Source organism: Trachypithecus francoisi, unplaced genomic scaffold (assembly GCF_009764315.1).
Source record: "Trachypithecus francoisi isolate TF-2019V2 unplaced genomic scaffold, Tfra_2.0 Lachesis_group12, whole genome shotgun sequence".
NCBI classification, from domain to species: domain Eukaryota; kingdom Metazoa; phylum Chordata; class Mammalia; order Primates; family Cercopithecidae; genus Trachypithecus; species Trachypithecus francoisi.
Genome location: NW_022681457.1, coordinates 38,988,368 through 39,001,520, shown reverse-complemented (window position 1 = coordinate 39,001,520; position 13,153 = coordinate 38,988,368). Strand labels below are relative to the sequence as shown.

The 13,153-nt window shown below is 36.2% G+C and overlaps 1 protein-coding gene across 2 annotated transcripts in view; it reads left to right on the top strand.

The window, feature by feature from the left end:
• PIGK (phosphatidylinositol glycan anchor biosynthesis class K) overlaps positions 1-13,153 on the top strand; it is a 122,680-nt gene that overhangs the window by 37,700 nt on the left and 71,827 nt on the right. For both annotated transcript variants that reach the window (XM_033225337.1, XM_033225338.1), the window contains exons 4-6: positions 6,298-6,433; positions 9,213-9,324; positions 12,417-12,513. In XM_033225337.1, coding sequence (XP_033081228.1) covers positions 6,298-6,433; positions 9,213-9,324; positions 12,417-12,513 — 345 coding nt within the window. The remainder of the gene's footprint in view (positions 1-6,297; positions 6,434-9,212; positions 9,325-12,416; positions 12,514-13,153) is intronic.

Here is a 13,153-nt window from a genome sequence, read left to right as displayed (position 1 = left end):
TTATCAATCTTAATCAGTTTGTCCATAAGGTGAGATTCTTATAAACCTTTTATAACCCTTAAGAATTTTTGTTAAAGAGCAGATCAGTGCTCTAAGAAAAACCTGTTGTGCTTTTTTTAATGTTCACTTTACGTAAAAACTGAATAATACCCCTTTAACTGTAGCTAATATGTTTACACACAGAATCTCTTTACAAGTAATTTTTACAAACCTTCCACAACTTGCTCAACCTTTAGCTTTGTCTTATCTAATTTAAAACAATCTGTTAGCCCTCTACACTAGGCAAAAATTTACATTCTCATGCTTTCTTATAATTTTTTTTTTTACTGAAAACAAATTTTACTTTCCATACACACCTTGCATGTAAAACTGTTATTTCAGTAGCCTCAATTATATGTTATAACAGTAACTCTTAGCAACGTTTACCTTTGGTGCATAAATTTCCTTTCATGAATGCTTTCATGACTTACACAGACCACCTACGTCATGCTTGGACTTTCTGACTTGTCCTAAGCATCCCTGTTTTTAACCAACCAGTTATTTTACTTTAGGACAAGAATTTACCATACAGGATCCTTTCTTGTATAAAATTTCTTTTCTTTATAACCTTCTTTGCATAGCTAGAGGGCGTGGCTAATTCCACATGTCCCCAGACCTTATCTAGAATCTGTCATTTCCAAGGTAGGTAAATTGAACAATTTTCAAAAGTCAAAGCAGTTTATGACCTTAAAGCATTTAGCAAACCTAATCTCTGACCTGCCTGATTTAGAATAAATGTCTTTATTTTACCAATAATCTTTAAAACTTTTTATTTCCCAAAGATTACTAAAGTGACATGAACTAAAAAGCATTACAGTTTCGTCTTTCAAATATTTGATTTAAGCTCCTATTTTTCTTTAAGCCAATTAATTAGATCCCTTTTAAAAAAAACCACACATGGAACACATATGTAACTATACAGATAGAAGAAGATCCAGTAGTTGCAAGATTTTTTATTTGCCAGTTTTTAAGGTTTTTAATCGGATTACTGGCTTTAGGGTGGAGTCCTTGGAGGAACAAGGCCAGGAACGTGCAGTTTCTACAGCCTAATATAATAAGCAGGCACAGCTGGAAGGCAAAACAGGTCTCCAAAAATTAAGGATCCCATTCTCATTTTTATATCAGATCCTGGATCCCATAAAGGATGAATCAGCCTAGCTCCCATGGGTGTCTTATCTCTTAGTGGTGGGTGGCAACATTTCCATAACTTCTAGGTGGCCAAGAGCATGCTTCTCTGATCCAAATGTGCAGAGCTGAGTATCTCCCTGTAACTGCCATTAGCTATCCCTAAAAGTATATTTCCTACTTAGTTATTACACACTAAAGCTCTCTCATAATGCAAAGTAATTTCTGATACTCCCCAAAGGCAAAAAAATCAGATAAGGCAATACAAAACAGAACAGAGCCTTAGATTTTGAGAGATTTAATTTTTAATTTCTGAGGTTTCTTGGGGAAAACAGGTTTTTCCCAAAACACGGTCTGTGGTGCCTCCTCTGCTTTTCCCAAGGCTTCCCAGGCTGTTAAAGCTGAATATCTACTTTTAAATAAACTGACTTTTTTTTTTTTTTTTTTTTTTTTTTGAGACGGAGTCTCACTCTATCGCCCGGGCTGGAGTGCAGTGGCCGGATCTCAGCTCACTGCAAGCTCCGCCTCCCGGGTTCCTGCCATTCTCCTGCCTCAGCCTCCCGAGTAGCTGGGACTACAGGCGCCCGCTACCTCGCCCGGCTAGTTTTTTGTATTTTTTTAGTAGAGACGGGGATAAACTGACTTTTAACCACAGCCCTCTTTATAAAAGTCCTTTTAAATTTCTTGTTACATGACTTTAGCCAGGCCAAACAGCCAATATTTCTGGCTCAGAGAAAGAAAATGAGGAAGAGAATCAACAAATAGTAAATGTCATATAGATATCAAACCAGAAGGGACTCATTCCCTAAGCCAGGAATTGAACTCAGGCCACCATTGTAAAAAGACAAGGCCTTAGCTACTGAGCTACATTGTATAACTTCCATTGCTCTTCCCAGAAGTCTAGAGTAGTCAGTTTTGAGATTGCAAAGGCTTTTAACTGCTCAAGATAATTTTTGGAGCTAGCTATGACATGAATCCCAAAATTCCTTTTCCCTGGAAGGCGGAGAGGAAGAGAAAGTACCACCACATGGTTACAAGGTTAAGCTCCCAAGGGCAAAACAAGATCAAGACCTCAGGCAGTTTTTTTGTTTGTTTCAGGGAACCACAGCAAAGTGTGTTATTGACCAACTTGCTGGGCTGTCTTGAATAGTGAGCATATGGGGTCCTAAGCCTGTGTGCTATCCAAAGGTACTCTCTATGACAGAACCATACAGAAAGACAAGGACACCAGATTCGGTACAGCTTAAGAATAGCCTCAGAATCATTTTTTGCATTAATTAAAACTTTACAGAGGAGATAAACAGTGATTTTTACCATTCATTTAACCAGTTTGCACAGAGAGAGGCCAGAAGCCTGGTAAGAAATTCTTGCCCTTTTGCTGGCTTGTCAGATTTCTGGGTTCTCCTTTCCTGAGTAGCCCCAGTGACCCTGCTTACCACACCATAGTTTTGGGGGCCAAACTGCATCACAAAGGAAAACAGTGGAACCACAGGCAAAATTATCTCAATTTTGCAAGTTGCTGCCCAACCAGTTGTGTGGGGGACCCAAATTCTAATATTTTCTATTCTGGCCAGAGTAAAATATGTGTGCTTTAAATAAAAATATTGAAATCTTTTTAGAAGCTTCTGCAGATCAGTAGGCGTCTGTAGATGAGATTAATTTGGAAGCCTCATTGTTTTAAATGCACTTCAGTGCGTTGTTCATTTGGAATGTTCTATTGTAAGTTATCCTTAGTAAGATCTCACCATTTCTGTAAGACTTCACTGCTTCTGGGGACTAACATTTATGCATGTATGAGCCGGAAGGAACTCAGTTCTTCAGAAATTAAAGACACCATTTTTACCCAAAATACTGGCTTTGCTCTCGGGTTCCCTTAACTTAGCCAGTGATTTTTTTTTTCCTACCTAAGCGCACAAGAAAAATGAAATAAAGGGGTAGAACACAAAAATCCCTGCGAATATATATACATATTTTTGAGATGGAGTCTTGCTCTGTCCCCCAGGCTGGAGTGCTTTGGTGCGATCTTGGCTTACTGCAAGCTCCGCCGCATGGGTTCACGCCATTCTCCTGCCTCAGCCTCCTGAGTAGCTGGGAATACAGGCGCCTGTCAACACGCCCGGCTAATTTTTTGTATTTTTAGTAGAGGTGGGGTTTCACCATGTTAGCCAGGATGGTCTCGATCTCCTGACCTCATGATCTGCCCGTCTCGGCCCCCCAAAGTGCTGGGATTACAGGCATGAGCCACTGTGCCCGGCCCCTGTGAATTTTTAAAAGCCAAATGTTGTAGCCCCTGCAATATTACCACTTACTACCAGTTTCTTTCTGACTCACTCAGATGTAAGAAGCCTCTAACTGGATTCAAGCCAGTTAATTACTGGATCAGATCTGATCCTGGACCCAGTCCAGTTTCTGTCGATTCACTAATTGGCCAGCCCCCAGAATCACAGCAGATTTAGAGAGACTCCAGTGCAGCACATGGCAGAAGAAGATTAGAGACAAAGGGAAGTGAGGTACAGAAATTGGAAAGTGAGGCACACAAACAACTGGATTGGTTACAGGTTGGCATTTTACTTATTTGAACACAGTGTGAGCAATTGGCAATATATGAGTGGCTGAAGTATGGCTGCTGGCATTGGCCAAGACTCAGCCATTGTTACAAGTGCATACTCCTAAATTGGATTTTCCGTCTTGTCTACCTCTTAAGTTAGGTTGCAGCTTGTCCACAAGGACTCAAATATAGAAGTATGCCGTCCTTCTCAGGCCATTTTAGTTCGCTTTAACAATTATGGATATCAAAACACACACACACACACACACACACACACACACTAGTTAAATGTAGAACCAGACTTGAAGCTCTTCTGTTAAAGCAGCAGGTGTTTAGTTTTTGGAAAATAATGTCATCTTTCAATGGGATTAATGTTTTTATAGTATTATTACTTTGCTAGTTTTATTAGAATTTTATACTTTTCTCTTGATTTTACAGTTTTGTAAGAACTGTAAGCCTAAGTTGTTTGTTTGCATGTGTATACTTAAATACTGTTATATAAATAACTTAACACTTGGACCAAGTGAAAATTATTTTTTTTTTCTAGAAAAGAGTTCTGTACACTTCTTGAGTTTGAGAAACAGCGAATTAGAATATGTGGTTGGACTTCAAAACGTTTGAAATCCATTCTGTTTCCCAACTTCTCTTTTTCTATATTATTTCAAGTACAGTGTTTTATAATATATTGATTGTGTTAACAGGTCATAGTACTTATATTGAGGCTCAAAATTATCTCGTAAGAGAAATGTTGATTAAATTTATGATTTTAAGTTGAAGTTAGTACTTCTTTCTGATTGATACTGACACTGTATAGCTATTGAATAATTATTTCATTTCATAGAGTGAAATTAACCCTAAACAGAAAACATAGCCTAAAGAAATACTCATTTTTGTATTGACATTTGGAGGTCAATTCAGTCTTGTTTAACAAAGGAATATATGATTGATATTTGTTTAATATAAATTAATGATCTCCTTAAGTTTTAAAAAAGAGAAGATGTATTTTCTGTTTTAAGAGGAATGACTTTCACTATGCTGTGAAAATGAATCAGTAACAGCTGAGGATCTGATCTTTGAACGTGGCAGGATTGGAACACTTTCAGAGTAGAAATCTAGCCAATTTTCAAGAAAAATCATAATGTTTCAGTTTTGAACTTTAATGTATTTGGAACATATGTAGCAGAACATTTTCTTCTTGCTGTCTCCTGCCAAACTAATTATGTATGCCACATTAATTTTTCCCTTATGCTTGGGAAACTCAAGATATGGTAGAATGGAGAATTTCCTGATTGTTATTCACCAGTTTTAATGGTAGAGTGAAGATGAGAAGTATCAAAGAGAGATTTTATTTCTTTGTAAAGAAATTATAAGCAAAAATTAAAATATTTCATTCACTTAAAATTATTTACTGAGTACATACTATATGCCAAGCCCTAGTATGTAGTGTGAGTGATACAGTGGTGAACAGGACAGATATAGCCCTTGCCCTCAGAGAGCTTATATTCTAACGGTGGTGGTGGGGGGCGGTGATAGGAGATGATGGGGATTTCAGATTCATAGATGTCCTCAAGAAAATAAAACACATAATAAGATAGAGTACCATAGCTGAGGCTGAAATTATATGAAGATCTGGGAGGAGTGAAGTCTAAATTTGGTCAATAGCCACTTAAGTGGGAAAGGCTTGGCATATTCTAAGAACAGAAAGGCCACTGTGGAGGTAGCATAGAGAATGTGGGTGGTAGAGGCTGAAGTTGGAGAGACAGAGACAGATTAAATAAGCCTTTTAGATGATGCGAGGAATTGCAGTTTCTCTCTAAATGTAATAGGGATGCATGGAACTGCAGGAGAACAAAAAAAAATTAAATACAGATATAATGGGGAGTCCTTGGAAACTTTTAAGTGGGAACATTTAATGATTTGACTTATTTAAGGAAGATCATTCTGGGGGCTGTTAGGAGAATGAACTGAAAGAGGGTGAGAAAAGAAGCAGGATGCCAGATAGGGAGCTATTCCAACATCCAGCCAGAAGGTGGTGGTTGCTGGTGTTAGGGAAATGGAGTGGATTTGTGGATCTTGTCAGAAGTGATTGGCTTGGAGGTGTGCTCTTGTGCTAAACTGATTGTACTTGCTGATCAGTTGCATGTTTTTATACTCAAGCATTTGGGATTCTGAAAGTTAAATTCTTTGAGGCATCATAGTTTAATGTGGACTCTGTAAGTCTTGAGAATGTAAAGTTTTACTAAAAAATATTTTCGATGCTTGAGGAAAAACAGTTTCTTTAGTTTCCCTTTACTATATGGCATAAAGTATGCATTGTTCGGAAAAACATTAGTAACTTGAAATTCTGTTCATAAGTTTATGCCAGATTGTTCTAATTTCTGTACTTTAAAATATATAGTACATAAGGATATGAAAAATAATTAAGGTGCCTTCACATATGTAGTTGAAAATAGTTTTTTTGAAGGAGGAGAAAAATGAACACAATAGCTACATGACATAAATAAATTTGTGTTTAGCTTTTTCCTTTTATCCGAATTGTATATTTACTGGAGTTTTTTGTTTTTGTTTTTGTCTTTTTTCCCTAGTCACATTGTCCTAATGCTTGCAGATGATATGGCCTGTAATCCTAGAAATCCCAAACCAGCTACAGTGTTTAGTCACAAGAATATGGAACTAAATGTGTATGGAGATGATGTGGAAGTGGATTATAGAAGTTATGAGGTAAATTCTTTAGCCACATTTTTGAAATGACGTTGTTACTTTTAAGCTCTAAAACAATGGCAGAATAAAATTGTCTTATTATTTTTCTTTAAACTTAATTGTTACTGAAGCCTTGATGTAACTGTCTCTGGAGTTCATATTAAGGCAATGATATATAAGTAAAATATTAAAGCATGAACATTTTATATTTTTATCTAGGACAGGAAAACTTTATATTGGCTTCAATGTTAGAGTATTATAGAGAGGTTTAATGTGTCAGCTTTCTTTTACAGTAAATATATTTTATAGTAAACTTGTATTTTTCATATTTGACCTAAATTATCAAGTTTATTAGTTTTAGTAATTGTATTAATTGTGGAAAAACTATAGTGACTAACAACTCACCCATATTTTCACTACTTAGAAATAACCACTTTCAATATGCTTCTAGTGTTTTTTAGGACTATGTAATTAGAAATAAAAATGTAAATGTAAAAAAATGGTATTACATTGTATTTTCTCCCTTTGAAACTTCATTTTAAACATAAAAGATGGTGAATATGCTTAATATTTGAAGTCTTCTTTTATGAAGTCTTCTTAGATAATACTTCCCCTTGGCTGGGCGCGGTGGCTCACGCCTGTAATCCCAGCACTTTGGGAGGCGGAGGCGGGCGGATAGGGCGGGCGGATCATGAGGTCAGGAGATCGAGACCATCCTGGCTAACACGGTGAAACCCCGTCTCTACTAAAAATGCAAAAAATTAGCCGGGCGTGGCGGCGGGCACCTGTAGTCCCAGCTACTTGGGAGGCTGAGGCAGGAGAATGGCGTGAACCTGGGAGGTGGAGCTTGCAGTGATCAGAGATTGCGCCACTGCACTCCAGCCTGGGTGACCGAGCAAGACTCCATCTCAAAAAAAAAAGATAATACTTCCCCTTTTACCAAGCCTACCAAACGTAAGACACAATTTCCTGTGTGTTCCCAGACCACTTTTGAAGCAATTTTAAAAGCTTATCTATTTCCTCCTAGACTGTAAGCTAAGAGGGCCTATATCTTATGTATCATATAGCTGGCAAGTACCTGTAGCCTGGTGTTAGGCACTCAAAAATGTTGGCTCATTGAATTAAATATGTATGTTTGACTTTTTACTTGTTTATTTAGTCATCTTAAAATATAGGCCAAACATTTTCCTTCCTTGTTGGCCAACAAGAATTCCTGTTAAAACAATTAGCATTTTGCTGTCTTGAAGGAAAAATGTAAATCAAACAGTTTACACACACACAAATGTGTATACATACAATTTATACACTCATGTTCTAGGGAATAGATGAACAAGAAAACTGGATAGGTTTTCTACTTTTTAAATGTAGATATGCATAATATATGACTCAGCTGTTGGCTTTAAATCAGTGTTTTACTCTTTACAACTTTAAATATGCCTTCAAAGAATCCCAGAGGGATAGAAATTCTAGATTGGGAAATCTAGTTTAAAGTGTTATGAATTTTTTACATGTTAAAGATACCACTAACAAAATCTAAGAAACAAAGTGCCTTCAAAAATTAAATATATGTAATTTTGGGGAAATACATATGAAACTTTTTTTTTCTTTTTCAAACTTTATTTTAAATTCAGGGGATACATGTGCAGGTTTGTTACAAAGGTATATTGTGTGATGCTGAGGTTTGGGATATGATTGAGCCTGTCACCCAGGTAATGAACATGGAACTGTTTTATTTGATGGTTAATCTATAATTGACTAAGTAGTTGTACAAATTAGCTGCCATAGTGTAGTTGAATTTATTTAAAAATTTTTATATTTCATATCTTCCCACAGAATTGCCTATGCAGAGGGATTAATAATTTTTATTTTTTATTTTTTTAGAGCTGGAGTCTTGCTCTGTCACCCAGGCAGGAGTATAGTGGCCATATCATAGCTCACTGCAGCCTTGAACTCCTGGGCTCAAGTGATCCTCCTACTTCAGCCTCCTGAGCAGCAGGGACTACAGGTGTGCACCACCATGCCTGGCTCATTTTATTTTTCCAGAGATGGGGTCTTACTATGTTGTCAAGGCTGTTTTTGAGCACTTGGCCTCAAGTGGTCCTCCTACCTCAGCCTCTTGAGTAGTTGGAATTACAGGTGTGAGCCATCATGCCCAGCCATGTTAATAATTTCACAGCTTTTTAGTAGTATTTAAAGGCAGCACTTCATATAGCATTTAAAGTTTTAAATTCAGAACTTATTTTTCTCCAAGGTAGTCTTACTTTGCTTGTTTTTGTTTTTGTGTTTTCCTAAGAGACATAGTCTTTCTCTCTTGCCCAGGCTGGAGTGCAGTGGTGAACTCCTGGGCTCAAATGAGCCTTCTGCCTCAGCCTTCTGAGTAGCTAGAACAACAGGAGCATGTTACCATGCTAGTGTTTAGAACCTGGCTATTCTAAACACTTTTTGTGTGTGCAGATAGAAATGGGGTCTCACTATGTTGCTTAGGCTAATCTTGAACTCCTGCCCACAAGCAATCCTCTTACTCTGGCCTCACAAAGTGCTGAGTTTATAGGCATGAGCCACCATGGCCTGCCTTCTTTGTTAGTTTTTAGTACTTTTAAAAATAGTAACAAAGTTGCTTGGAGGTATATGTTTAAATGAATGTATTTTAATTAAGTTATATAATTTTTGGGTGTTTTATTTTCAGTTGATGCTGAGTAATATATGGAGAAAGAAGAAGGAACATTTTTGAAAGTAAAAAATAATGTCAGGATTTCCCAGGTTTTATTTCATCTGATTTTTCTTGTTTTTTCCCTCTTAGGTAACTGTTGAGAATTTTTTACGGGTATTAACTGGGAGGATCCCACCTAGTACTCCTCGGTCAAAACGTCTTCTTTCTGATGATAGAAGCAATATTCTAATTTATATGACAGGTAATTTCATAATTTAGAGTTTTTATAATAGAATATATTGAAACTCTTTGAGAAGAAAGGCACGTGGAAAGAAATTTAAACACATGAAATGATTTTTGGTTAAAATGGTTTCTCATGTAGTTATATTTTCCATGATGCAGAACTATTTGAGATGATATCTGAAAACAGTGTAACATTTTGTGCCGTTGCTTATTATCTCTATTTTTTTTACTATTGACTTGGTAAACTTTAGCACCTTTTGCTTGGTATCCTGCTATAGCATCCTTCAGTTTTGTTCTCCTGTTAATCATCCTGTGAAAGTGTCTAACAGAAATTGCAAATCTATCCCTCTTCTTCTTAAAACTTTATAATGGTTTTCCATCTCAAATTTTGCTGTACGTTAAGATTACCAACTTTAGGCTGGGCGCGGTGACTCAAGCCTGTAATCCCAGCACTTTGGGAGGCCAAGATGGGCGAATCACTAGGTCAGGAGATCGAGACCATCCTGGCTAACACGGTGAAACCCTGTCTCTACTAAAAAATACAAAAAAAAAAAACTAGCCGGGCGAGGTGGCGGGCGCCTATAGACCCAGCTACTTGGGAGGCTGAGGCAGGAGAATGGCATAAATCCAGGAGGTGGAGCTTGCAGTGAGCTGAGATCTGGCCACTGCACCCCAGCTTGGGCGACAGAGCAAGACTCTGTCTCAAAAAAAAAAAAGATTACCAACTGTAGATACTTAGACCTTATTTTAGAATTCTTATTTAGTTTTCATCTGGGCTGGGATTCATGAAACTGTATTGTGGATATACTCCTCAGATATGAGATACAGTAGTCTTTTGATTATACTTTGAGGACTATTGGAGATAAAGTGTACCATAATATAATATAGTTATGTGTATTACACATAACAGTATATATAATGATTTAGCTATGTTTTTTAATTTGTCTTAGTTCTTAATAATTTTTTCTAATTCTCTTCCAAGCTTGACTGTTCTATCCTTCAAATATTTGTTTAAGCTCTTGCATTTGCTTATGACGTCTTTTCAGTCCACTTTGCCTGCTTGATTATTTCATATCATTTTAGTTTTAGCTCAGGAGTCACTTCCTTCCATGACTTCCTTTCTAAGTCTAGGGTGACTGATGTTTCCAATTACCTGGGACAGTTGTAGTTTACACCTTTTGTCCCAGAGTTATTATTAATAGTTTCTGCTTTTTCCTTCAGAAGAGGAATGAAATAACACAGCTTATATTTTTCCTATCCAAAGATATTTCTCTTCTCCCTGGCTGGTCTGGACTTTCCTCTATGCACTCCCATGTTAATTTTGTTTCTTTCATAGCATTTAACTTATTATTACTTTATTGTTTGGGTATCTGTTGCCTTCACTGTATTTTGAATTCCAAGATGTCATTGACTATTTAGTTCTTGTTTTTTTTTTTTTTAAATCACCAGTTGCCTGTCTAATAGTAGTATTCGGTAAATATGAATGTTAATCAAAAGGTGTTCTATAAATTTTTTGGGGGCATTCCATTCAACTGATGATAAAACAGGTATAGAATAATTCTTAGATATCACATGACAAGATAGTTAATGACCCCTACTTAGTGGCTTTTCTCTATCATGTTGCATTTATTTCTAACTTTCAAGACTTAATTTATAAACTTTATAAATTAACTCAATAGAGTTAATGAAGCCAGGAAAAATTTTATTTTACTTTTTCTGAAAATTACAAGGAATTTTCAAGCTTTTGTGGCAAACAAGATGAAGTGCAGTTTTTTGTAGGTTAGCTTCATTTGATGTATTAAACGAAAGGATTTATTGTTATTCTTTTTGTTTGTTTCCTGATTCTGTTGGTACTCTTTTAGGAATTTCAGGATAACTGCAGGCTTAAAACAAATTCCAGTAGTTTAAGATAGGATTTGATAAACTGTGGCCTGTGAACTGGCTGCCTGTTTTGGAAGTTTTATTGAAACATGGTTGCATCCATTTGATTTTCACAGTTTCTATGATTGCTTCCATACTATGACAGCAGAGTTCAGTAGTTGTGCTGGAGACAATATGACTCACAAACCAAAAATATTTACTACCTGCTCTTTTGTAGAAGGTTGCCAGGGTCTGTAAGAGAAAAAAAGGTTTGATAATTATGATAATATGATAATAATATTTATGGAGGCATAGTATACGTCAGGCAGTATTCTAAATCATTGTGGCTATTAACTCATTTCATTCTCACAACAGTGCATTGACTTAGGTGCCGATATTCAAGGTTGCTGTATGTGGTTGTGTGGGTTGTGTAGTGCACCCAAGAATCTGGCCAGGGAGTTAAGTGGGAACTGAAATCTAGTATGTGCTTACACTAAGCAATCTGCCCTACCACAGGGTTATATTCTAATGGGAGGGAGGAATACTTGTTTCTCCCACAAAGGCATAGTCAACTAACCACTTGTAAACTTGCAGGGCTGCATATATCCAGGAGGAAGGTGGGGAGACTGTTTTTTTTTTTCCTACTGTCATGCCCAGTGAAAGGTACCTTTTAAAAACCTGTACAAAGGAACTGTATAAGTAAGCTAATGATAGTGTTACAGATACATTTCTCACTTTATGGCTGAGGAAGCTGAGACGTAGAAAGATTAAATTATTTTCCTAAACTAACATGGCATAGCTACCATTTGAATCCAGACAGCCTGCCTCTAGATTGCATACAAATAGCACAATCTTCTGGTCCACCTCTTGTAGTAAAAATGTGGGACTAGCTAGTGTCTCCAGCTTCTTTCTCACCAAAAATGTTTGCCTGATATTTGAAACATGTTTATGAATGGAAACTCATTGCTGATATAATAATGGAGCCAATGGAAGAGCATAAATACAGGTTTCTGGAATTGAATATTAGAAACCCTCTTAAAGATATTGTATCTGCTATTTTATATAGTCTATCATTCTCTTTTTAATTGGCATAGTAGAAAATTCAATTTGTTTGTTTACATAGTATATATTTTAGAGTATAAAATAACAAGTGATGTCAAAAAGTAATGAATGAAGTAAGTGTATATGTCTAGATATATGCAGTTTGCATTAAAAAATATATCTGTTGATCTTTTTTACTCTTTATACAAGGACATGGTGGAAATGGTTTCTTAAAATTTCAAGATTCTGAAGAAATTACCAACATAGAACTTGCGGATGCTTTTGAACAAATGTGGCAGAAAAGACGGTAATTAGCAAGTTCATAAGCTATATTCATACCTAATTTTCACATGGTTAGTAGGTTTGTTTTTTATTTTATAAGATTTTTAACTTATTTTGACAATTTCTTTGACTCTTTTAAATTTACATTTGTTATTTCCATTGAACTGGGTTGTTTTTAAAAGAAAAACTGAGAGTTATTCAGTAACATGAAATAGTTAACCTTTTAAGATTCCATCTCTTCTTATTTAGCACCTTTTTTAGAGGAAGTAAGTGCCCCTCCAACCAAGTTACCTATTATTATGGAAATTATGAACATTGTGTATGTTTCAACTTGTACTTGTTCTTTCTAGCTCATTCTTTGGCCCCTAATGTGATAGCCATATTTCTTCTATGGAAAAAAATTACTGAAATTACGGTTAGCATAAAATTTGTAACTTAACTCACATTAAGGATGATTGTTAGTAACCCTTGCTAAGCATCTCTTTAGTTGGAAACTGTCATACATATGACTGTAAGTGAAAGAACTTTTAACTTGATTACTTTCAATAAATACTTACAGGCTATCTTCTGTTCCTATGGCAGGAAGTGGAATATGATGCCTTCAAAGTGTTTACAATCTAATGGAAAAGAGAAATATGTACACAACGATGCTACAAAATAAATAC